General features: G+C 43.2%; 1 protein-coding gene across 1 annotated transcript in view; it reads right to left on the reverse strand.

The window, feature by feature from the left end:
• Positions 1-26,038, reverse strand: part of ECSIT (evolutionarily conserved signaling intermediate in Toll pathway, mitochondrial) — a 43,049-nt gene that overhangs the window by 10,099 nt on the left and 6,912 nt on the right. Inside the window, exons 2-3 of the mRNA XM_065455102.2 lie at positions 18,001-18,224; positions 11,686-11,896 (exon numbers count right to left, since the gene is read on the reverse strand). Of these exons, the coding sequence (XP_065311174.1) occupies positions 11,686-11,896; positions 18,001-18,224 (435 nt within the window). The remainder of the gene's footprint in view (positions 1-11,685; positions 11,897-18,000; positions 18,225-26,038) is intronic.

A 26,038-nucleotide genomic window follows, 5' to 3' on the forward strand; every position in this document is an offset into this window, starting at 1 on the left:
TTACTCGGCTGCCATGTGCATTTGTACCATTCGTGTATGCTTGGGGTATGGGTGGCTCGAGCTGTACTTATTGAAAGATATGTCAGCTTCTTTCTGTTGCCATACTTGAATCACAGTTCCTTCTTCAAAAGCGCATGAGTATAGAAAATTTGAGGATTGGATATCGCAAGCTATGTAGTGTTAAAGGGGACTACTGGTTTTGCAATGCATATATACGTCGTGTCTGTCCATAAATTTTGCGTAAAAATAATGCCTACAAATATAACATGCAAAGTTGTGTCTCATGCTTCGCTAAACACTTAACATTCCTTTAGTACTTAGCTATGATAGACATTGCATTTCACACGGAAGAAAAATCTTGGTATTTGGTGTCAACATGTTATCCATGTTATAAAGACACTGCCCAACGAAGCTGCCATCATGATTCCTATTACTCTGGCGAGTTGTTCTACTCAAATATGGCCACTTTATTATTGCGTAAAAGAAAGAGTTAGGCAAGCATTTCATATGAAAAAGTTATCTGGTACTTTTACTGCTCTAAGAAACAGGCCCCCATAAAATGAATTGCTCACAGCTACTAACACGATCGCGTGTCATATGTAGAGTATTTACATATATAGTTAATTCACAAATACCACAATGGCAATCACCTGAAAGAAAAGTTTCGAGGTTAAGATCGGGAGCCAATCAATTGCAAGTGATGAAATGCTTCATGGTGGCCCTCGGTAGCCTTTATCAACAATATGGCACATTGCTCACTCAACGGTAGCAACCGACTATCATTATGGCGAGGCATGCATTGTTCGCGAAGCCCATCAGTAACTACAACTTCGAACTGAAACCATGAAGCAGTTTTTTCACAGCGCCAAATGCAATGCCTTAAGTATGCTCGAGGTACTACAGTGCAGATTAGGCTGCATAGAAAAGGAAAATTCAAGCGCCTTCTTCCTCACCCTGGTTCGATCCAGCATTGTTTACTTATAGAAACAAAGTACTACTTGCTTCGTCAGTACATAAAAGAGAACCTCGCAAACCTTCATAAGGAAGACACCAGAAGCCTTGCATACTTCACTTGATTTTTGACTCTCCACCGGGGAAGTATGATACATCTTCAATATGTCCCATACTAATAATGAATGACGTTTCGGCTTCTTTCTGGCTGTAGCCATACAGCCCAAAAGGCATACTTCACTAAAAAATTTGGGCCGAGCAGCCTGTGTCAGCTTGTCAAACAGATTTGTCATGTATATTCCTCAAGCAACAAACCCCAGTAAATTGCTCAAGTGAGTTGAACGTGTAGCACGAAAAAGGGAATATATATTGGTACATTCCTTTTCGTATTCTGTAAAGAGCTGTAAACTTCAATTAGCTGTACTTCAAATTATCGCCACTTAATATAAACACGTGAAGAACAGTCTAATTTCGAGAAGCAGTTAAAGAAGCAAGTGGTGCTGGTCAAGTCTAAACTGCAGCAGTAGTTAAGTCCTCGTGTTACTGCTGAGCGTTTCTGTGAAGAAATGCAAAAATTCGATATTATACCATGAACCATATTACCATAATATACCATACCCTTGTGGGCACAACAGCAGCAAAGAAGGCAACATGCTCAGTAACCCGCTTTGCCTTATGATACAGGTCATGACACTTCTTCTCGAAGCTAAGCCTGCAGAGTGCAAGACCTTTCCGGAGCTGGCACGAGGCGATGACATCGTTTGGACCAGTTGGCCTCTCCCTGACCTGCTATCATCGGCACCCTACAACCACTGCTTGATCGAGGAAACGATGTCTCCTTTCATCATAATGTCAGCTCTGGATTATCATCGAGTGACATTGATTCCCGTGACCACTTCACAGCCTTTAAATGTACCTTTCGCACCGATTCATGGCAGTGGGCAGGCAGCAGCAAAGAAGGCAACATGCTCAGTAACCCACTTTGCCTTACGATACAGGTTAGTAGGTACCTTCCTGCTCCATCTTAATAGTGATGATAACCATTTCTTGCTGCTGCTGCCTTGCCCACTATGTCTTAAAGTTCTTATTGCTTGTGTCACACCCATCCCTGCCAATCTGTCGGCTTGCGGTGATGTTGAAGCTAATCCTTATCCCCTTACGGAGAAAGAAATGCTATCCAAGTGACTTGTAGGCCAAAAGACAGTGAAAGCAGCTATTCAGGACAGGCAGGGCAATCAGAGAAACATTGCAGAGAAATTCAGCACACTAACCGAACATGTTGATGCCACTGAGCCTCACATGAATAAATTTAGCCTGTTGCCTAAGCTAGTAAAAGAAATGGAGGAGGTGCTGACTCAAATGCAATCCCAAATATCATGCTTTGAGGACAAAGTATATGATATTGAAAATCGTACCCACAGAAATAATCATCATTTATGGCTCGTAAAAGCCAAACAAGGAAACCCCTCAGATGCTCCAAGAAAGTCACAAAGAAATTCTAGAAAATAAGTCAGGTATAACAAAGATCGCTGTTGAAAGATGTCACAGGCTTGGCCAGGTAATTGAAAACAAAGACAGCCCCGTGATCCTTAAGTTCATTGATTATCACGGGAAGATGTCTATCTTAAAGGTTTCCTACAAGTTAAAGGGCTCTGCATTGTCCATATCTGAAGATTTTTCATTCAAGGTTCGTGAAACACACTAGAAGCTTTGGAAAAGTTCTGAAGAAGAAAGGGAGAATGGTGCTAAAGTAAAACTTCTTTACAATCAACTGAGAGTGGATGGCAACTTGTTTGGTTGGGATGAAATGAAAAATGCACGTGTTAAACTAAAGAAGAATGAAAAATGACGAAACAAGTGCAGCCCTCAATCACTAAAAATTTTAAATGTAAACTGTGGGACTGTGATTAGTAAAACTGCTGAATTGGAAGGGATCTTGTTGGCTTATGATCCTCATATTACTGTCCTAACAGAAACTTGGTTGCATGATGACTGTGAATTTGTTCCACTGGGCTACTGCATGTACAGAAATGACCGTGGTAGTAGAGGTGGTGGAGTGGCGATTCTCTTTCAACGATCGCTTACAAATATTAAAAATGCCAGACATACTTAATGTTCAAGGTATATGCTGCGAAGCTTATTATGGAAAGACGAGGTATGTCATCAGGGCTATTTATCGGCCATCTACCACTTCCACTGATGTTCTTGACAAATTAAATAACTATCTTGTTGCACATGTAGAACCTGGAGATCAGATTGTTTTGGCCGGAAATCTTAATTTGCCACATATTAATTGGCCCTCTTTTTCTTTGAAACAGCTTGATGACAAAAGCGGTGAAAAAATGATCGATATCGCATTTTCTTTTGACTTGTTGCAAATTGTCAATGAATTTACCAGAATTCAGGGAACCACTTGTTCAACGCTAAATCTTTTTTTCATAAGTGGGGCAGTTGCTGCTCAAGCTAGATGTGATGTTCTCCCAGGAATATCTGATCATCGGGCTGTGATATTAGCTCTTTCCAATGTTGTATTAAATAAAAATTCCAAGAGGGTCTCTTTCCCTAACTTTTCACGTGCAGATGATACTTCAATATTGGACTTGCTTTCATTTGCATACGATTCTTTTTCAAGTAGTACTGTGGATATTCATGGTTTATGGAATAGTTACCTCATAAATGAGTGTATTGAAAGATTTGTTCCACGTATTGCAAAGAAATCGAAAGGAAAGAACCCCTGGACTTCTCGGGAGACATTTCAGTTACAAAGACAACTAAATGGTTAAAAAATAAAGCACATAATTTTAATGACGTGGGTGCTCTCCAGCAGCGAATAACGGAACTTTTTTCTCAAGTCAAGACAAATGTATCAGCTGACAAGGAACACTATTTCAGGGAACAGCTTCCCAACTTCATATTGTCGCCTCCTGAGAGGTCCTGGAGTCGGATAGCCCTAAATACTGTGACCAGTGATGTTTTTGAAATTAGTGGCGTTGTAAGTAGGTACTTTTTGGTATTTCTAATGCTTACAATGCTCATTTTAATTGAGTATTCACTAAGGATAATAGAGTCCTTGAGCGTTTTGATGTGTCGTGTCCACCTATATCTGATATTACGATTAGTGAGCAGGGTGTTCCTAAATTACTTTTGCAACTTGATGTAAAAAAATCTCCTGGGCTGGATGAAATACTGAATGAGTTCTTAAAACGTTATGCAGAGTGGGTTTCAAAGTATTTAACTATTCTATTCTCTAAATCTTTGAATGAGAGCTGAGTTCCAGATGACTGGGTAACTGCCAAAGCCAAGCCCCTTCATAAGAGTGGAAGCACACATTATGTTACTAATTATCCCCCAATCTCTTTAATTCCCACTTCATGTAAAATTCTTGAACATATAATACATAAGCATATATTGAAATTTTTAGATAAGTATAATATTTTGTCAAGTTCTGAACATGGATTCAGGAAAGGGTTTTCTACTTCCACTCAATTAGTAACTACCGGACATAATTTCGCTCTAGCTATAAATTCCAGAAAACAGATTGATGCAATGTTTATGGATTTCGCTTAAGCTTTTCGTAAAGTCTTTCACAATAAACTATTCCTTAAACTAGATATAATGCTTAAAAACACTCAGCTTGTAAATTGGATTTCTGCTTATCTCTCAAATAAAAAACAGTATGTTTCCTTTAATGATCAGTGTTCTCACACAGCATCAGTCGACTCTGGTGTCTCTCAGGGCTCTGGGCTAGGGCCCCTTTTGTTTCTTTCATCTATAAATGATATAATACAAGACATACCTGTAAAATTTAAGTTATATGCAGATGACTGCATCCTTTACTCTGAAATTGAAAGCCAGCAAGATCAAATCCATTTGAACGAAGCACTTCAAAGAGTTGTTCGTTGGTGTGATAAATGGCAAATGTCTATTAATTTTGAAAAGACTGTTTTCATGAAAATTTCTCATAAACATAGTCCTCTTCATTACACATATTCAGCTTGCAACGTCTTTCTGTCAGAAGTGGAGCACTACAAGTATCTTGGTCTTTGAATTTCACATGACGTTAGCTGGACGAAACACATGAATGCTGTAATTAGCTCACCTAACTATAAACTCTTTTATCTAAGACGAGCCCTCAAACGTTCTACTCCAGCTGTTCGCCTTACTGCGTTTAAGGCAACTGTTGAGCCAGCTTCAGATTACGCATCTATAATTTGGTACCCGTACACTCAGAAACATGTTGACCAAATTGAAAAAATGCAAAAGAGAGCAGTGAGGTTTATTTATAACAGCTTTGGGCAAACTTCGATCACATCAGTATTAGCAAAAACCAACCTCTCAATGCTAATGCAAAGGAATCGTGTTTTGAGATTGAAATTTTTGTTTCAGTTAGTTAAAGGTTATTATAAGGTAGACATATCGCAGGTACTTTCTTTTTCTACAGGGTATGCCACAAGGCAGAGACACGTCTTGACCATAACTCCTTTTTCCACTCGAAATAACACTTTTAAGTATTTGTTTTTTTCTAGAACAATAACTGAGTGGAATAAACTTACAACTTACTAATGAAGTCGTTTCACAACCATCCTTAAACCTTTTTGCTGTACACCGACAGCAGTGACTTGTCTGGCATGTCACACTAAGCTTTTTATATGCTCTTGTGCTTGGTTCTGATACATCATTGTGTTTACATTGGCAAATTATGTACTTCCTTCTCGTGTATTTCTTTTATTGTTAGCCGTTTGCCAATTTGCAAACCCCAACAAATGTAACTCTACCCTGCTAACACTCCAACTGAGGGTTGCAGTATTTATAAATAAATAAATAAGTAAATAAATAAATAAATAAATAAATGAACTACTGGTGGTGAGCAAACCTGTTTAGTGGATTAAAATCAAGGTAACTGTTGTAGAAGTCATATATATATACTAGTCGGCATTTCTGACATACTTCTTGCACCGCAGCAGATATGGTATCATAACTGGATTATTATGTGCTACGTTATTGCGATTGCCGATCCCCGCATGAAAAACCCGCAATGGGCTGGTCTGCACTCCTTCGGCTGGTGCTGTAGCGTTGCCTTTGATAACTGTATTGTCGTCTAAGAAATAAGCTCTTTGAATAAATTTTCGCAATATAAGATGCTGTAAAATTATATTTGAGATGACTGCCATAAGTATACAATAGAGGGAATGAGAGCGAACAAACAAAAACACTGCATGTGCAGAAGGTGCCTGGACCCCGCCCGAACTGCAGTAGATGACAGGTGTGAGTCTGTGCCCTAATGTCATGCCAGCGGCGCTCGCAGCGCCCCTGTAGTTCATTCTCACGGCTAATAGAAGACTTCTAAGCCACCATAGTTTCATGATCGTCAAAGCAGAAAGCAAGAATGGCTGCCTGCAGGAGCAGCACTCACTTCAAAAGATAGTAGATCTCGTGATTCCGCGGCGTCTGCGATTGATTTTATCGATGGAGTGAGCAGCAGCAACTCTTAAGATGCTGCCTTTTCATCAGATTGACTCTGAGAGCAACAACAAAGCATGCCAGCCCAAAACATTGGCAGCCGCAGTCCGGCACGCCAAACTGTAGCGTTTGCACTTAAATTTCTGTAGTGGAATATTCAATGAAAAATTTTGATTTTTTTTCGGAGATAGTGCCTATTAGATGGCGATACACTTTGTATATCTCACAATTTTTTTTACATACTTTTCTTGGCAGACAAAAGCGTGCCTTTACAAACTTCGTTCAATTTTATCCCACAATCTTGATTCTGCCAATTTATATCTTTTTTGTTACATTTCGTTAATAAAACCTTTATGCATGAAAAGTGCATTCATTTGCTTTTTGTTTATGTATTACACAAAATATTGAGTGAATACGTTCTTTGTGAAAAAACAAAAAAAAAATCTGGTGTAACCTGCAAGAAACAGCTATTTTCCCCATGGTAGGGAAAGAGTTAAGGGACATAGTGGAGCTGGCTTAGGATAACGCACACGAGTTTTCTGACTTTGGATGATGTTCCTGGTGCAATGCGGATGTATCAGTAAAACTTCCACTCACAGTCATTGAGAAGTATGGGAAGTCCTGTTGCGTCAAACGAGAATGTCGCTTGCGATGTGTTTACAGGCATACAAAAAGCCTTAGGTGACGGCAGCCAAGTTCTAGGGATTCCTTTCTCTGCTTGACTGAAGGATGTTGAGCAAGAATAGGAAGATTATTTTGGTCCTTGACCAGTGCACCAGTCACCTGAAGCAGATGACTCTTCAGAACATCAAGCTGCTGCCAGCACATATCTGCCAGCCAACACAATAATGTACCTGCAAACACTGGATGCCGGAATCAGCTGGAACGCCAAGTACCATTTCAAAGGGCTCCTGGTCCGCTGCTTTCTTATAAAATTAAATGCAATGGCAACAACTTACAGACAGGCTTGTTGACACAGCCATGGCTTGGGACCAGGCAACACCGGCAACCGTACATAGCCAACTGCTTCCACAAGTGTGGCTTTTTCAGTCTTGTGGTGGCCCCTCTAGAACCGGACGAGATGATGATCGAGGAATGGGACCACTGAATTACAAGTGCTGCCTGCAAGACTTCATCACTGACAACAACCTTGCCACTTGCTGTGTGCGCACAGTTGAGGACATTGCGGATGAAGTTGCTTCAAAGCTTGCAGTGTCCAGTGGTGATGGAAACGACAATAAAGATATGACGAGCAACCACCACCAAGAGCTGAGATGCTACATTTGCTTGACGTTTTAAGGCGTGCTATGCTTGCGGACAAGGTCAGCAAGAACACCTGCGGCCACTTTTGTGCTTTTGAAAGATGTATTCTGCAAAACCTCGTAAAAAAGAAAATGCAAGAAAGACATATGAGGTTTCTTCTGCCATGAATACCACATTTACTTGCATAATGATCTCACTTTCTATTTTTTAAACAATTGACACAAAATTAGGGGTGCGATCATTACGCTGGGTAAATTTCCCACAAAAAATTGGTCGCAAAAAAAATTTGGTGTCCATGGGAATGCGTCAGAATGCATTTCATGCAGGATGGAAACAGGTCAACCAACAGGTGGCTGCCGCTGTAACAGTGCGGGACATCCAAACAACATTGCCGGCTGGAGCTGACGGAGCAAGCTGAATGCGTTTTTTTGTCTTCTCGTGAGTACATTATGTGCACTGAAACAATTCCTTCCATATCATTATTGAGTAATATCGTTAATATTGTCACGTCTGCGGCAATAACATAGCCATGTCCACTTCGAGGGGAAAGAAACGTAGATGGGCGTGCTCAGCTGCCACTGACATAGAAACACATGGTGGGCATGCTGCGAAAACTGCGGCACTTGTCCTCACTACAATCCTAATACAGCACATTTCCGCTAAGGGTGGGCGAATATCTTAGCTGCATTACAAGCGTTGGCGTATGAATAAGGTATACTTCTACCATATCAATGTAAACGTAGCTACTGTCGTGGCCGCTCACGATTTGATGCGTGCCCTCGAGTGCAGATGAGAAGAATCGAAAGGCACCTCTATTTTTTTTGTTGCCCAGCCATTGTAAGGTCAACAAATAATAAAGTCAAGGCAAGTTTTGATGTAACGACACGAACGTCTGTGGTTGGGCACTCATCATCATCATCAGCCTGGTTACGCCCACTGCAGGGCAAAGGTCTCTCCCATATTTCTCCAACAACCCCGGTCATGTACTAATTGTGGCCATGCCGTCCCTGCAAACTTCTTAATCTCATCCGCCCACCTAACTTTCTGCCGTCCCCTGCTACGCTTCCCTACCCTTGGAATCCAGTCCGTAACCCTTAATGACCATCGGTTATCTTCCCTCCTCATTACATGTCCTGCCCATGCCCATTTCTTTTTCTTGATTTCAACTAAGATGTCATTAACTCGCGTTTGTTCCCTTACCCAATCTGCTCTTTTCTTATCCCTTAACGTTACACCTATCATTCTTCTTTCCATAGCTCGTTGCATCGTCCTCAATTTGAGTAGAACCCTTTTCGTAAGCCTCCAGGTTTCTGCCCCGTAGGTGAGTACTGGTAAGACACAGCTATTATACACTTTTCTCTTAAGGAAGGCATAAGGCATAAGGAAGCATAAGGAAGTATAATATGGATAGGAAGTATATTATGGATAGAATTGAACAGGCTCTCAGGAATGGAGGAAGCCTAAAAACAGTGAAGAAGAAACTAGGAATTGGCAATAATCAGATGTATGCGTTAAGAGACAAAGCCGGCAATATCATTACTAATATGGATGAGATAGTACAAGTGGCTGAGGAGTTCTATAGAGATTTGTATAGTACCAGTGCCACCCACGACGATAATGGAAGAGAAAGTAGTCTAGAGGAATTCGAAATCCCACAGGTAACGCCGGAAGAAGTAAAGAAAGCCTTGGGAGATGTGCAAAGGGGGAAGGCAGCTGGGGAGGATCAGGTAACAGCAGATTTGTTGAAGGATGGTGGGCAGATTGTTCTAGAGAAACTGGCCACCCTGTATACGCAATGCCTTATCACGTCGAGCGTACCGGAATCTTGGAAAAACGCTAACATAATCCTAATCCATAAGAAAGGGGACGCCAAAGACTTGAAAAATTATAGACCAATCAGCTTACTGTCCGTTGCCTACAAACTATTTACTAAGGTAATCGCAAATAGAATCAGGAACACCTTAGACTTCTGTCAAGCAAAGGACCAGGCAGGATTCCGTAAAGGCTACTCCACAATAGATCATATTCACACTATCAATCAGGTGATAGAGAAATGTGCGGAATATAACCAACCCTTATATATAGCTTTCATTGATTACGAGAAAGCATTTGATTCTGTCGAAACCTCAGCAGTCATGGAGGCATTACGGAATCAGGGTGTAGACGAGCCATATGTAAAAATACTGAAAAATATCTATAGCGGCTCCACAGCCACCATAGTCCTCCATAAAGAAAGCAACAAAATCCCAATAAAGAAAGGGGTCAGGCAGGGAGATACGATCTCTCCAATGCTATTCACAGCGTGTTTACAGGAGGTATTCAGAGACCTGGATTGGGAAGAAATGGGGATAAAAGTTAATGGAGAATACCTTATTAACTTGCAATTCGCTGATGATATTGCCTTGCTTAGTAACTCAGGGGACCAACTGCAATGCATGCTCACTGACCTGGAGAGGCAAAGTAGAAGAGTGGGTCTAAAAATTAATCTGCAGAAAACTAAAGTAATGTTTAACAGTCTCGGAAGAGAACAGCAGTTTACAATAGGCAGTGAGGCACTGGAAGTCGTAAGGGAATACATCTACTTAGGGCAGGTAGTGACTGCGGATCCGGATCATGAGACAGAAATACTAATCAGAAGAATACGAATGGGCTGGGGTGCGTTTGGCAGGCATTCTCAGATCATGAACAGCAGGTTGCCATTATCCATTATTATTAAGTTTTGATGTAGATTCTTTTTCTTGAAGTGCAGAAAGTGATGCAAGAAATGAAATGGGGCATCTACATAAGTATCTGTTTGGTACATGCAGTTCGCTCGGTTCGAAGAGTCGTTTGCGTAGCATTCGACAGATGGTAAGCACGATCATCATCAGCTAGACCTGGCATATAACATATTGCTGCAGCAAGTTCAAGCTGCTGCGATCATTACATAAGTATGATCGTTATGCAAATAAATATGGTAAAAACTTTTAGGTGTGGTAGCTTTTCACCACTTTCACTTTCCAATTTTTGTACAATTTTGGGTGATGCAAATGTTGTACGATACAAATTTATTGTACCATATCAAGTAATTCGTATCATTGAGAATCTAATACTTTGAGTTTAACATCCAAAAGGTGGGGCGTTTTACCCAAAGAGAAAGCATTGAAAGAAATAGCAAGGTTTAGCATTGCAGTGAAGCTCCTCAGACAGTGTTCCAAGAATATGCAGGAGCAACACGGTACAAACGAGCATGGAAGGTAACTGCTGCCGTGCAATTGAAACAGCACCCTGGAAGCTACTAGGGATCTTACAAAGCTGGCATCATAAGGAGTGCCGCCACCAACGTGTTGCTGCCATCACACCTCAATGGTGGCACAAGATGACAGAAGGAAAAATGTCAGCATTTATAACTTTAGGTGCTCAGACCACCGTATGCGTCACGGTGTGGTATGCACACAGCTGCAGGGCAGAAACTATAGGGCGTGTGACATCGCTCCCACCAGCAGTTGGTGGCAGAATCCCCTGCAGTGCCGACTGAGCGGAGTGTGAGGGTGAATCCACTTGGCTTCATCATTTTTGCAGCTCAATGCATCTCTAGAGACATTCTAACTCTCCAAATGCATGCTGCACACGCGCTGTTGATGCTGTTACAGCATGGCGGCAACGGCGGTGCCAACAAGGTGAAAGCGTCCCAAGTGTCTCTATATAAAGTGCTATGGCAATGAAACAACAGTTGAGCTGAGAGATTCTCAGTGCAAGGCTTCAAATTCGTTTTGGCCTCTTAACGTGCACTTGAATTTTGGTACGAAAGAGTTTTTTGCATTCTGCAAACAACACAATCACCACGGCAGGGAATCGAACTTGCCCCCTTATGCTCAGCAGCAGGACACTAAGCCACAATGGAGGATTACCTAACTTTCCAATGCACACAGATAACACAGTAACTGCGGCTCACGTGCAACTTAATGGTTGACATGGCCCAACATAAGAGCTAACAATCAAGACCCAATAGGCCTCAAAGTGTTCTCTCACCATCAGAGTCTATCTCGACAACCCGGATTGGTACTGGCTCGGCTCGCAAAAGAAAGTAGGAGATAGAACTGCTCCGGAGGTATATGGAGAAGGGGCCTTCGATTCGGATCGGCTTGTCTGTTGGATGTTCATCAATCAGCGCCTGCTGCTGCGGCGACTGGCCACTCACAATCCACGTGTCGTCCACCGCGTCTGGCACCTCTTCCCTTGCCTGCAGAGGCAGCAACAAAACACTTCTTTCAACAATATTACAAATATGGACCGCTGTTGTAGCTATCTCTTTTAATGACTAATTAAGGTTGCTTGTTTTCATTTTGTTTCAAGTACATGCTCTATAATATTATAGGTGCCCTTGTTTGTTTTTTACCAATGCTAAATCAGCATATGTACGTACTTGAGGTAACATGTTACCATTCTTTATTTTGATATTGCCATTCTTAAACATAGCAGGCCATAGCATAACATAAACATAACATAACATAGACCATAGCACACAGAAGTAGCTATTGTCTTCATAGTTACCTTTGTTTCTTGCTATTGTGAACACACGTCTGTATTACTCCTTCTTGTTCACAACCCTTTAAGATTTTGTTTACATAGAATTACCAAAGTTTTGTAGTAGATGGGCCTTCAGACACTCTCAGGTGGCCCAAGCCTGCTTTTTAGCGGTAGGATTCCCAAAGCAGTTTGGAGGAATACAATTGATTGATTGATTGATTGATTGAGTGAGTGACATTTTTGTGTACTCAAAAAGCAAACCTCAAGCTAAATAAAGCCTAATGCTGGCTCAGGGATTAAATGTGAGATTGCTGCCTTTCCAGTGCAGCTGCTGTACCATTTGGGCTAACCAGAATGCAAGCATGGCAACATGATGCCAAGTTAACTCAAAAAAAGAACTGCAAGTTTTATAACATAATTTAATTAAATTATTTGTGCAAAGCAACGGAGCGGGAAGGATTTTTTTTTTTTGTTTTTTTCAGAAGCACAGTTTGCTTCCTCAAGAACGCCACTGCAGGTCCTTTGGGTGCGTGCGCACTCAGTCACAGTCAGCAAACTTTTCCTTGCACGAAACTTCTTTCATCTTGCAGATTTTTAACAACTCATTTGAAGAGCACTTTGGCATACCCAAGTTTGTATGTCTATTTTCTTGAGTGGTTCGCTGTATGTGCTTCCATCACAACAAAGACTTTCCCTTTTCAAGCTGGTTGCAAGGTTACACCACTTTCCATGCTTCATGACATCTATGTAAAGTTTAGAGTACCAAACAAAGCCATGGTGTGAATTTGCTTCTAGTGGATTCTTCCTAGACTACAGCATTTTCTACTTTCATTTGTTCCAGTGTGTAAGTGCTTGCTTAACATTTACACTCAAGCTGTTAAGAGGAAGCTTTAGCTCAGGGTGAACTCTGATGCCACCTATTCAAATACATGTAAAATGCAGAAATGATTTCATGTAAGACACTGCTGGACCGAATTGAATGAAGCTTGTTGCTTTTCAGCGATAAAGCTTAGTTCCAGTGACTTCAGGAAGCAGAATTTTGATATAGGGCTCCCCTAGAAGCTCTTAAATAAATTCTCAAAAATTCAAAAGATTCAAGAAAACTGAAGCATGCAGTTTACAAATCTGTAAATACGCAAAAAAAAAACAGCTACAGTATTCTGTAAACTGAACCCAATAGCGCATCTAAAGCAGATGAATCTGATATGTTAATTTACAGCTTATGTGAAATCGTTGCAATATTTAAAGGGACCCTGAAACGCTTTTGACGATTTTCTACAAACGTACTGAGTGGTTAGAGTAGGTCCTTCCGATCATTAATTGACACATCTAAGTGCTCTGCGTAAAGCGTGTAATTTATTACAAGGTTTTAAAAATGCACATCGCTGCCGATCGCAGCGCACTGCTCGGCGGAATGTTAAGCCGCCCCTACCCATATGACCGAAATAACCCATATGACGTCAGTGGGGCGAGCTATCCGATTGGCTGACCAGGGCGCGTGATCGATAATTTTTCCAACTTTATGGTAAACAAATGATCTTCGTAATAGTTGGAATGTTAGTTAATTTGTTTTTATAAAGAGAAAGTAGCAGAAAGAGAATGCACAAGAACAATTTTTCAGTACACTTAAGCACTTCTGGCACACAGCAAGTGTCGTCTGCTTGTGTTACAACGTACTCCATTTTGACGAGAGCTCCGCGGTCAGAGTTGGTCTCAGTCTTTTCGCGAGCACTATGATTCGACTTTGTTGCCTTGTGGACTGCAAACGTAGCGACTGGCAATATGTCAAGCTGCGACATCGTGTCCTTCTGCAGGGCAGCGTACGAGCTAACTGGCTGCTGGGCATTGGACTGCCGCTATCCCATCGGCGCCAGGATTTGCACGTTTGTGGCCGTCACTTTACACCGGAAGATTACTAACGCACTAGCGTTTCGCGAGTCCCGTATTAGGGCAAACGTAAGCGCAAGGGGACAGGGTCTGGCCGCTTGACTGTGCCGTAACGGGATGAGCCGAGATGAGCAGAAGGGCAAAGGTGAATGGTCTGCACGGTGCAGCCACCTGGTGGCATAGAGCTCAACCATACACAGTAGCAGCAACGAAGCGTATTCTTTGCTGCTGGGGCGTATTTTTCGCAGGAGTGTAATCATCAACACGTTGTTTTTATAAATGTTTAAAATGTTTTACACTTGGTTAGAGCAATATTAGCGCTTTGTTTGGCTGGTTAAGCGCTGCGCCAACAAGTGTCTGGACCGTGCAGACCGATCAGGCCGCTCACGTACGTCTGCGCCAAAGTTCCTTCATCAGCTTGAGTTTATGCCTCCAGTCATTTGCCGATATGACCAGCTTGCCTGTGGCTAACGGAATACCAGACACGTTCGGCGCTACGACAGAATGCTCGCAATGCACGTTGCTTCGATAGCTCTCGCTTGGGGTCGTCGGCAACGTCAGTCGACAGCCAAGCGGCTAGCGGAGAGTTTTCGCGCGGGCGGGCTTCAAAACAACCGGAAGTGGACGATGTGACGTCGCATCGTGACGCATGACCAGTGAAGGCGGAGCTTAGCCCCGCTCGCTCGGCGAACGAGTTGAGGAGGAAAAGCATGGCTGGGGAGGAGGGTAACTTCTAATCGCTTGTAGCTCCATTAATGCGTAACGCCTCACTTAAATTGTGGTGCGAATGTTCTACTTAAGCTGTGCTCTACGAGTCTACAAAATTTGTCCGAACCGTTTCAGGGGCCCTTTAAGAGGGTTTTCTAAAAGTCCTACTCACAAATTAATGGTATGTTTCGGAGTTGCACATATAAATTTTGTCTGCTTTATATGTATAATTAGGTGCAGTTTAAAGAATTTCACTATAGCTTTTAATTGTGAACTTACAACGGTTGCAGTCTTGATAATTGACCTTTTGTTTTTCTTTTAATTTTGCAATCTTTAAAAATGTCTTGTAAGGAAAATTTACAGCTTAAATAAAAAATGTCCTTCCTACAGCCAATAAATTTTAACTTTCTTTTTTGAATGCAAGCGTCATAAGATCCCTGCAGTGGTTGCCAAGAAAAGCGACTCTGCCGTACCCATGTACCATTTAGACAGGAGCTCCCAAGCTTTGAGCTAACTCCAATGCTGCCTCTTCAAATACACACAAAATGCAGTAACACTTTTTTGAGACAATCTGTGGACTGATTTGAAGAGAACTTGTTGTACGTGCGAGAGAAACTTAAATCCTAGTGACTATAGTATGCATAATTTTGATTCATAACTTTTCATTTTAAGAAAAATTTCCAAAATATGTGTAAAAAAATATAATAAAAGGAGAAAGCTTGCAAATTCACAAGTCTGCACCAAAAATAGACATCGCATGCGAACTGTATCTGTAAAAGCATTGGAAAAGGACAAAGTAGGCAAATTCTATAAGTGGACAAATTTGACATACAAGTTTACAGCTTCAACAATATTGTTACAATGTTTCTAATGGTACTGCAAAAGTCCGACTTACAAATTAGTGGTATATTTAAGAGAGATGTGTAATACATAAATTTTGCAAGCTTTAGATGTATTATTAGATGCAGTTTACATAACTGTGATATCATTCTTCATTGATGAGTTCAGAGCAGCAAACATGATAGTTTCACTCTTTGTTATAAAAATTTTAAATTTCCAACAATTTTTACTAAAAAATTGGCAACCTAAATAAAAAATCTGCTTCCTGCAGTCCCTAGATTGCAGCATATCCATTGTGGAATGGCAAGTGTCAACTGTGAGCAGTGGCATGCATTGATCACATAACTTATCTATTGAAATGTACTAGCCTGGCATTGATCATGCAGACTGCATTGCATGGGCAAGTTCTGTACACCCAATGGAACTATCACATCTTATGTAGCTTTCAATTAAATTAATTTAAATTCTGGAGTTTTAGGTTACAAAACCACAATGTCATTATGAGGCACACCGTAGTGAGGGACTTCGGATTAATTTTGACCAGCTGGGGTTTTTTAACATGCATCTAAATCTAAGCACTCGAGTGTTTCTGAATTTTGCTGCCATCGTAATGAGGTCGTTGTGACCGGGATCAAACTCGCACCCAAGAGCTCAGCAGAACTTCACTATAGCCACTAAGCTAAAGTGGCAGGTAGTATGCAGCTTTAACTGGTTCAACATTGAACATAAATTTCTGGCATATGTTAAAACAATGCACTGTATGTGAAGAAGTTATGGTAACTTCTTGGACACTGTATACGAGTATTCTACTGACTCGTGTAAGGGCCACACTTTTTTTTTCACAATTTTGGCCAGGTGCAGCTCTCACATGGGACCGAGCCTGTTGGCCAAAATGGTGCCGGCGCAGCCGGTGACTGCTACACACCGTGGGTCTCTGGAGGTACCATTGCATCAGAGGTCAACGTGCAGCTTTCGACATCTAGTAGGGGCACATGGAAGTATGCAGCATGAAAAAATTCGTCAATGCACACGCATGGCATTGCAGCACTGAACGAGACTCTTTTGTCAATGGAACTAAAACAAAAAATTTTGGGCTGCCATGTTGGGGCTGTGGCCCTTACACAAATCTATACGGTATGACATGCTTTGCCATATTCAATCCTATTCTCTCTTGTTCAGAGTCTATAGGGGCCAGCCCAACCCCTTGCACCTGCAAAAGTTAGCCATTTCCAGAGAGTACAACAAACCTATGCAAATAATGATGGGCTATGCAACAACAAGGGTCTTTACATGATCAGTTGATTGACTAAATTTTGAAAGTAGCATATTTATTATTCCCTTTGCTCACTCACATATGACGCAAGTATACATACACACATTTATACATGCCATCAAACACCTTTGTATCAAAGTGCTTGGGACCTACACTATCCTTTCTCATAAAGGTCATTTTGCTGTAAAGGTCATGCACTATACCCATACCGCTTAATATAAGACATGCGAGCACATTCGGCAAAAGAAAACTTTTATTTAGCACAAACTCAAGGAAATACTTCGTGAATTAAGTCAATAATTTTTTTCTGCACACTTGATGCAGTGGAATGTGCCACTGCAGCTGACGCTATGGCATCTAGGTTCGCAACATGCTCAGCAGCGAAATCTGGGAGTAAAGCAAATTACAGCTGCAGAGCATCGAACACTGATGTTGCCTGCCTCGTCAAAATTCTTCGTGAGCCTGCGGGCTCTTCATCACTGCTGCCTTCATCGACCTTTGCTTTCATCCCATCCTTCCAGCTCATCCCAAGCAGGTCTTCACGTCAGTTCCAGGTAGGGATAAGGGGGAGGGGAGAGTGTATATAGATACTGCGCCTTCCAGACCCTCTCAAAATTATCTTAGTTGTGGTGTCGACCGGCACATTTTATGTGTGCCGCTGCTCTCTTCTGGTTATGGAGGGTAGTGGCGATGCCACAGTGTGCGTTCACAGTGGACCAAGAAATCAGCTCTCGTGGATGCCTATGTTCCTTTGTTGTACAGGCAATTTCATTGCAGTGGTCTTTACTGTAGAGGTTCTCAAAATACACATGAATAGCAAGAATTCAGCAAGGACATACGAAGTCCTTTGTTATACATGTCATTTTGTTGTAGAGGCATTCATTCTAGAGGTGTTTGACTGTAAATCATACGTGCTTACATATGTACATACACACAAACGAGCAGCCCACATTTAAAAAAAATCTGACCCTTCATAAATTTTTACTTCCAAAATATGTTTACTCCTGTACCCAAATTTTGAAGTTCTTGAAACTGGCGACCACTTGTAAAAAGTGAAAAGCAAAGATTTTCGTTTTATGAGGTTAGCAAACGAGAGATGATGGGCTCACGTTATGGACAGTCACGTTGGTCTGGATGTCAACACACATGCGCTTGATGGCCAGCCGGGCCAGCTCGTAGGGATCCCGAGGCACTGGGTTGGGCAGCGGATAGGGACTCATGTGCTTGAACTTGGGCATCCAGTACATCATGCGTGCAAGCTTCTTGAATACCTCGCTGTAGAAGCCAAACGTGTCCAGCACCATCTGCCGCAGTTCCCGGTCTGGTATGACACCTTCAACAACCAAACTTCCACCGTTAGACAGGAACACCAAGCTACACAAGACGTGTGTACCAAGCTTCTCACAAATACGAGCACCAGACATGCATGACCTTTCCAGCTAAACTGCAGACTGATTTCCGGTCAAATTCAGCGCAAGGGTAGCATTTTGTAGTGGGCTCAGCGTAAAGCATGCCACCACATTCTCAGAATTACGCAATGCATGTTAAACTGTATGTGCCCCACAACAAGCTAGCTAAATTTGAGTGCATTCAGTGCAATATAAAATTTGTATCTGAATTCTTTTTATATTACACTTGAAACATATCACAGTCTGGTAGCACTAATGGGGGATGAAACGATGTGTGCTCTGCGGCATCAATTTTTGCGATGCAGGCATGGTCTAGTTTTGACATGTGCGTCTTGCCATTCAGCCTGAGGCGCCCTCGCACAGTAATGGACATGCCCTCTTGATACAGCATGCACATGGTTTCGCAGCGTTTTGGAGCAGACAACACAGCAGTAGTCTTATACTTCCTTATGAAACATAAACCATGGCGAAATTAATTCTGGGGTTTTAATTGCCCACACTACAGTGTAATTACAAGACACGCTAAAGTGGAAAACTTAAGGTTCATTTTGTCCAACTGGGGTTTCTTAATGCTTACCTAACCCTAAGCGCAAGAGCATTTTTGTACTTTGCCCCCATCGCAATGCAGCCACTGTAGCCAGGATTGAACCCATGACATAAAGTACAGCAGCACAATTCCATAGCCACTAAGCTACCGCAGCACAGGCATGTACCCAAAGGGGGGTTCGAGAGGGCCCGGGCCCCCCTGAAATTAAGCGGTATACCCGGCCCCTCCGCCCACGCCACCACTCCTCACACATATTGCTAAAGCGATGCTAAATCAATCTACTCGGCAGTCAACATTTTGCTGCCTTTCACAGTGAAAGCAGTATATAGTCACAGGGTAGTCACGTTAAAGACCAGAGTAGCAATACTGTGAAAGACAAAACTAGCTTTTATTGGGCGAACCTGTGCCTACAAAGACAGGCTACACTTAAAGCACAACGATAGCGGCGAACACAGTCAGCGATCGGCAAAAATCTTATCAACGGGTCAAGCGCGTCGGCGTTTATACACCAATCGTCGAATGTTCCAGACTAATCACTGGGACCCGCGTGTCTTCCACAAAGTTCTACATTATTTGTGTCGCGCACACATGCAATCAGATTACACAAGGTTCGGTCACAGACAGTGAATGGAACCATCGATAACATTCCAGAAACTTCCGACACATGCAAGCGTGTCCTGCGCTGTGCGATAACATTTGTTAGGCAGTGAAACGTGTCGCCCGATGTAGATGTGTACACTGTCAAGGCTACTCAACAATAGACCATATTCACACTACCAATGAGGTGATAGAGAAATGTGCGGAATATAACCAACCCTTATATATAGCTTTCATTGATTACGAGAAAGCGTTTGATTCTGTCAAAACCTCAGCAGTCATGGAGTCATTACGGAATCAGGGTGTAGACGAGCCATATGTAAAAATACTGAAAGATATCTATAGCAGCTCCACAGCCGCCGTAGTCCTCCATAAAGAAAGCAACAAAGTCCCAATAAAGAAAGGCGTCAGGCAGGGAGATATGATCTCTCCAATGCTATTCACAGCGTGTTTACAGGAGGTATTCAGAGACCTGGATTGGGAAGAATTGGGGTTAAGAGTTAATGGAGAATACCTTAGAAACTTGCAATTCGCTGATGATATTGCCTTGCTTAGTAACTCAGGGGACCAATTGCAATGAATGATCACTGACCTGGAGAGGCAAAGCAGAAGAGTGGGTCTAAAAATTAATCTACAGAAAACTAAAGTAATGTTTAACAGTCTCGGAAGAGAACAGCAATTTACATTAGGTAGCGAGGCACTGGAAGTGGTAAGGGAATACATCTTAGGGCAGGTAGTGACCGCGGATCCAGATCATGAGACAGAAATAATCAGAAGAATAAAAATGGGCTGGGGTGCGTTTGGGAGGCATTCTCAGATCATTATCGCCATTATCTTTCAAGAGAAAAGTGTATAATAGCTCTGTCTTACCAGTACTCACCTACGGAGCAGAAGCCTAGAGGCTTACGAAAAGGGTTCTACTTAAATTGAGGATGACACAATGAGCTATGGAAAGAAGAATGATGGGTGTAACATTAAAGGTAAGAAAAGAACAGATTGGGTGAGGGAACAAACACGAGTTAATGACATCTTAGTTGAAATCAAGAAAAAGAAATGGGCATGGGCAGGACATGTAATGAGGAGGGAAGATAATCAATGGTCATTAAGGGTTATGGACTGGATTCCAAGGGAAGGGAAGCGTAGCAGGGGGTGGCAGAAAGTTAGGTGGGCGGATGAGATTAAGAAGTTTGCAGGGATGACATGGCCACAATTAGTACATGACCGGGGTAGTTGGAGAAGTATGGGAGAGGCCTTTGCCCTGCAGTGGGCGTAACCAGGCTGATGATGATGATGATGATGACACGTGTCAATACCCCCCCTCCCTTCCCTTGAAGAAGCATCGACCCGATGCTGCAAACAAACGAAAGTAATAAAGAAAAGCACTCGTAGCAACAAAAACAAAAAATAAGGAAGTTCATCAGCATCCGTAAAAGGGTTTAAGACGTACAACATGGACCACTTCAGATCGTGCGCGGCGCCGCTGTCAATGCGAAATGCCGTCTGGCACGACCTCATAGTCCAGTGCGCCAATACATCAGATGACTTTGTAGGGTCCGAAATAGCGTCGCAGTAGTTTCTCACGGAGTCATCGGGGTCCATAACCAAACACGGTCGCCAGGCTGGTACTCGCCGAAGCATCGTCAGAGATTGTAGTGTCAGCTGTCGGTCCTCTGCTGGTTCTTGATCCGCAGGCGGGCGAGCTGTCGGGCTTCTTCGGCATGCTGGAGATAGGTAGTGATGTCAAGATTCTCCTCGTCAGTGACGTGTGGCAGCATGGCGTCGAGCGTCATCGTCGGGTTCCTGCCGTAAACTAGCTTGAACGGCATGATCTGTGTTGTTTCTTGCACTGACGTGTCGTAAGTGAATGTTACGTACGGCAGGATGGCATCCCAGGTCTTGTGTTCGACGTCAATGTACACTGCTAGCATGTCAGCGAGGGTTTTATTCAGGCGCTCCGTAAGACCATTTGTCTCTGGGTGGTAGGCAGTTGTCTTCCTGTGCCTTGTCTGGCTGTACTGAAGAATGGCTTGGGTGAGCTCTGCTGTAAAGGCCGTTCCTCTGTCGGTGATGAGGACTTCTGGGGGGCCATGTCGCAGCAGAATGCTTTCAACTAAAAATTTTGCCACTTCGGCTGCGCTACCTTTTGGCAGAGCTTTAGTTTCAGCGAAGCGGGTGAGGTAGTCCGTCACCACAACGATCCACTTATTTCCGGATGTTGACGTCGGAAACGGTCCCAACAAGTCCATCCCGATCTGCTGAAAAGGTCAGCAAGGAGGCTTGATCGGCTGTGGTAATCCGGCTGGCCTTGAGGGTGGTTTCTTGCTTCGCTGACAGTCTCGGTATGTCTTGACGTAATGGGCGACGTCGGCGGTCAGGCGCGGCCAGTAATACCTTTCTTGTATCCTCAATAGCGTCTGGGAGAGGCCGAGGTGCCCGGCAGTCGGGTCTTCATGTAGGGCACGCAGTACTTTTGGACGCAGCGCCGACGGAACAACAAGAAGTTAGTTGGCGCGGACAACAGGAGATACCTACGGGCTTTTCGACGGCTGGATGATGTTAACGCGGAGCGTTTTGTCGACTTGTTGCCTATTAGCTTCACATTCTCGCGTCGAAACTCAGTAAGGGCTCTGGCGGAGTGGTTGAACGCACTCTCCGGTTATTATGCGATGCTTTGCAACTGGTGTTTGTCGAATCCTCGATGACGTCAAAAAGCAGTCCTTGTATCATCGGAGTAGACTTCTGAGCTGTTGCTGCTTGCTCATGGGGAGACTTGGATTTACGTCGAAGTCTGGTTTAGGAACTATGGTCGTCGGGGTAGATGCGGCATAAATGGAGAGAACAAACATATTACTGGTTTCCAGAATTTCCTCGATGTACGTGATCGTAGTGCCCTTGTTGATGTGTTTGAACTCCTGGCTGAAATTTGTCAGCAACACTTTAGTTTTTCCTTCGTGCAGTCGAGCGATCCCTCTTGCGACGCAAATTTCACGGTCTAGCAGTAGACGTTGGTCACCCTTGATGATGCCTTCTACGTCGGCAGGTGTTTTGGTGCCGATGGAAATAACAATGCTGGAGCGAGGCAGGATGCTGACTTGACTTTCGAGCACGCTTAAGGCATGGTGACTATGAGAGCTCTCCGGCGGTATCGCTGAACCTTCCGACAGCGTTATCGACTTCGACTTCAGGTCGATGATTGCACTGTGTTGGCTCAGGAAGTACATGCCAAGAATGACGTCTCGTGAACACTGTCGGAGGATAACGAAGGTGGCAGGGTAAGTCCGGTCATGAACGGTAATTCTTGCTGTGCAGATTCCAGTCGGCGTAATGAGGTGTCCTCCAGCGGTCCGAATTTGAGGGCCTTCCCACGTAGTCTTAACTTTCTTCAACCGGGCGGCGATGTGTCCACTTATGATGGAGTAATCAGCCCCTGTGTCGATTAAGGCGGTGACTGCGTGGCCGTCGAGAAGCACGTCGAGGTCGGTGGTTCGTTAAGGGGGGGGGGGGGGGGGTATTGACACGTGCACTTGTCTTCATCGGGTGACATTGCCAAGCAAATGTTATCGCACAGCGCAGGACGCACTTGCATGATTCGTCTGGAATGTTCCAGACAGTGGATGGAACCATTGATAACATTCCAGAAGCTTCCGACACATGCAAGCGTGTCCTGCGCTGTGCGATAAGATTTGTTAGGCGGTAAAACGTGTCGCCCGATGAAGACAAGTACATGTGTCAATATGACTAACTTCCGTAGTTGCCGTGTTCGTCACCAGAAAAATCATCATGTGGGCCAATCCTGGTGATAGTGCAGAAAAGGTCCAAGCTCAATGGCACATACTCCTGTGGGCTCGGAAACATATAACGCACCCTTCGAGATCTCCAGGATGGGCCCACGTATGGGGAGTGCTTAACACCTGCTTCACCTCCAGCACGGGTGGGGCCGGTATTGCACTACCTTCGGGATCAACCCATGTATGGGGAGTGCTTAAAGCCTGCTTCACCTCCGCCGGAAGGTCAGCCCAGTGTTGCAATATATCTTCCAGATTGGCCTACGTATGGGAAATACTTAATGCCTGCTTTGCCGTGGGTCGACCCGGCATTTCACTACCGTCAGGATCGGCCAACGTATGGGGAGTGGTTAACGCCTGCTTCACCTTTGCCACGGGTCCGCCCAGTGTTGCGCAATCTATTGGCCGGCCCGCGGTGGAGGTGAAACACTTTGCTTTTCGTTTGAGAGCTTCGACTGTCATCAGTTTTCGCTGCCATTCTATCTTCACAGAGTGGAATGGTTGTCAATCTTCTCACTCCTTTTGAATGGCGGTATTTACCGACATCTCCTGGGGTGTGGAGACCAGTTTTTTCATCGATTCGGTGGCTGCGTGATTAACTCAAGATTAGTTCAGTTGTCACCATCTATACAGGTTGAGGCATCTCTCCTTTATGCCTATCTCACTTTCTGTCACCATCTATTGCAGTAGGCAAGGCGAAGTTTATTGCTTTAGTTATATTATTTTATTTATAATGCACAACACAATTTTTATATCACCATCTATTCAGCAATCACGCGCATTGCTGTTGCTTCGTTAGTTCAACCTTCTTTGCTTATATTAATCCAGTGGCAGGAAAGGGATTCAATTCGTAGTCACCTGGTCTGTATGCTCGTGGAACGAGTTGTGGCCGTAGAAAACGCCAGTTGCGTTAAAAATTTTCTTTGGCTTCATTATTTCCTCAAGTGACGGCTCGCCACTACCCTGGCAGATCCTCGGAGCCATATAGCCGCGATATGGGTTAGATAAGGTGGAAAATAATGCGAGATTGCGTCCATCATCAGACCCTGCAATAACCGTTAAACCCATAAATATATGAGTGTCACCCGTTAACTCGTCTGGCTTTTTCCTAATTGTACAGCACTTTTCGTGCAAAATTAGCAACTGGAAACAAGAGTCGCGAGGAGTTGAGAAATTAAGCAATCTACTAAAGGAGAGAGCCAAGGCAACTGCCAAACATGAAGGAAAAGAGAAAATTAACAAATTTAACAGTTGTTTGTGAAAAATATTTATGGACCAACATCTTTTGATTTTAAAAGGAAGTAGAGAAAATGCCGCCGGAAGTGGAGAATAATTCCGTGTGTTTTGAATGACGCTTCGACAGTTATCAGTCGAGCTTCTTGACGTGGCCACTTCTATGCTGTGCTAATCTGGGTGTTTTCGTAACCTTCCACAGTGGGCGCAGTACATCTAGAACCACTGCAGCCTGTGCATTACACGGTTCTGTACGGGACTGGCGACTATGCATCGCTATGCAACTTCCCAAATAGCAACACGAGTCAGTTTTGGCACCTAAATTGGTAGAACAGTAAAAGAGGGATCTAAAAGAACCTGCTATTGTTCCGCAAATATATATTTCTCTATAATTGGTCCAGATCTAATTAAAAAAAAAACGCTATTAGGAATCTTTAGTTTATACTTCCGCTTGTTTACTTGTTCTTTGCAGTGTTCTTCTGCGCATCCTTCATGTGCGAGTCCATTTCATGTGGTTTTTTGTTTGCCAAGTAAAGGAGAGAACGCCCCCTCATTTGCATAGAAAAGTTACCTTAGGTTGCCCCCCTCCTGAAAAAAAATCCTGGGTACGTGCCTGCCACAGCAGATGCCACACCAAAATGGCAGTCGTTGTCGATGGGAAGGGCTAAGAGGCAGCAATTTCTAATTGCACTTCCACCTTTCATACCTCATTTGCGAGCATTACTTGCCTTGATTGCCTGCTTGCCTACTTGATTCATAATACAGCTGAAGTGAACCTCAGGCATGGCAACACCAATAGGAAAATATGGGTTTTCGAACAGTGCTCCATCTGTCGCTACTATGGTGAAAGGTGCAAGGAAAGCAGTCATTGTGCTCAAAACAGCCAATATGTTCCTCTGAAAGGCTCTATCATGGCAACACCTCAAGAATAAGCCAGCTCCTTTAATTAACAGCCATTGTCATCCTTTACCAAATTCAATAGACATATACATGCTGACGTTTACTCCATGTCATCTGCTACACCCACTATCTTGGTTGCTCTAATTTCACGTCATGCCAGCATCACGGACAAGAAAAGAGCTTTAACTTTACCCAACCTTTCAGTGTGTCATAAGTGTTCTTGCCTCTGCCTTTTTCACAGAGTATACCACTATAATCCAGTTTTGAAAGCCACTCTTTTATTTTGCAAAACATAGATTTCATTTAGTCCAAGCCATAGTTCCAATGCTAAAATACCAGCCTGCCACACGAACCTGTTCGTCCACTATTGTAGCCCTACGGCATGCATCGAATGGAACCACCTTCTTGCCTCCATTGCTCACATCCTAGATCGTAACTACTGCGAGGCTGCCGTGTACTGTGACTTTGTTGCGTTTTTCAGCAAACATTGTAGCATTTCATTTAGACAACTCCTTCCTGTAATGCCTTCGGGCCTGGAGAATACTTGAAATAAATAAATAAATTGTGCACTACGTGTTCCCCGTAGAACTTTCTCAAATGCTAGAGTTAATTTCCTCTCCGTTTATCCTCTGGTAGCTTCCACACAAGTTAAGGAGGGAAGGGGTTTAAGGTCCGA

The sequence above is a fragment of the Dermacentor albipictus genome, chromosome 8, assembly GCF_038994185.2.
Source record: "Dermacentor albipictus isolate Rhodes 1998 colony chromosome 8, USDA_Dalb.pri_finalv2, whole genome shotgun sequence".
Taxonomy (NCBI): Eukaryota; Metazoa; Arthropoda; class Arachnida; order Ixodida; family Ixodidae; genus Dermacentor; species Dermacentor albipictus.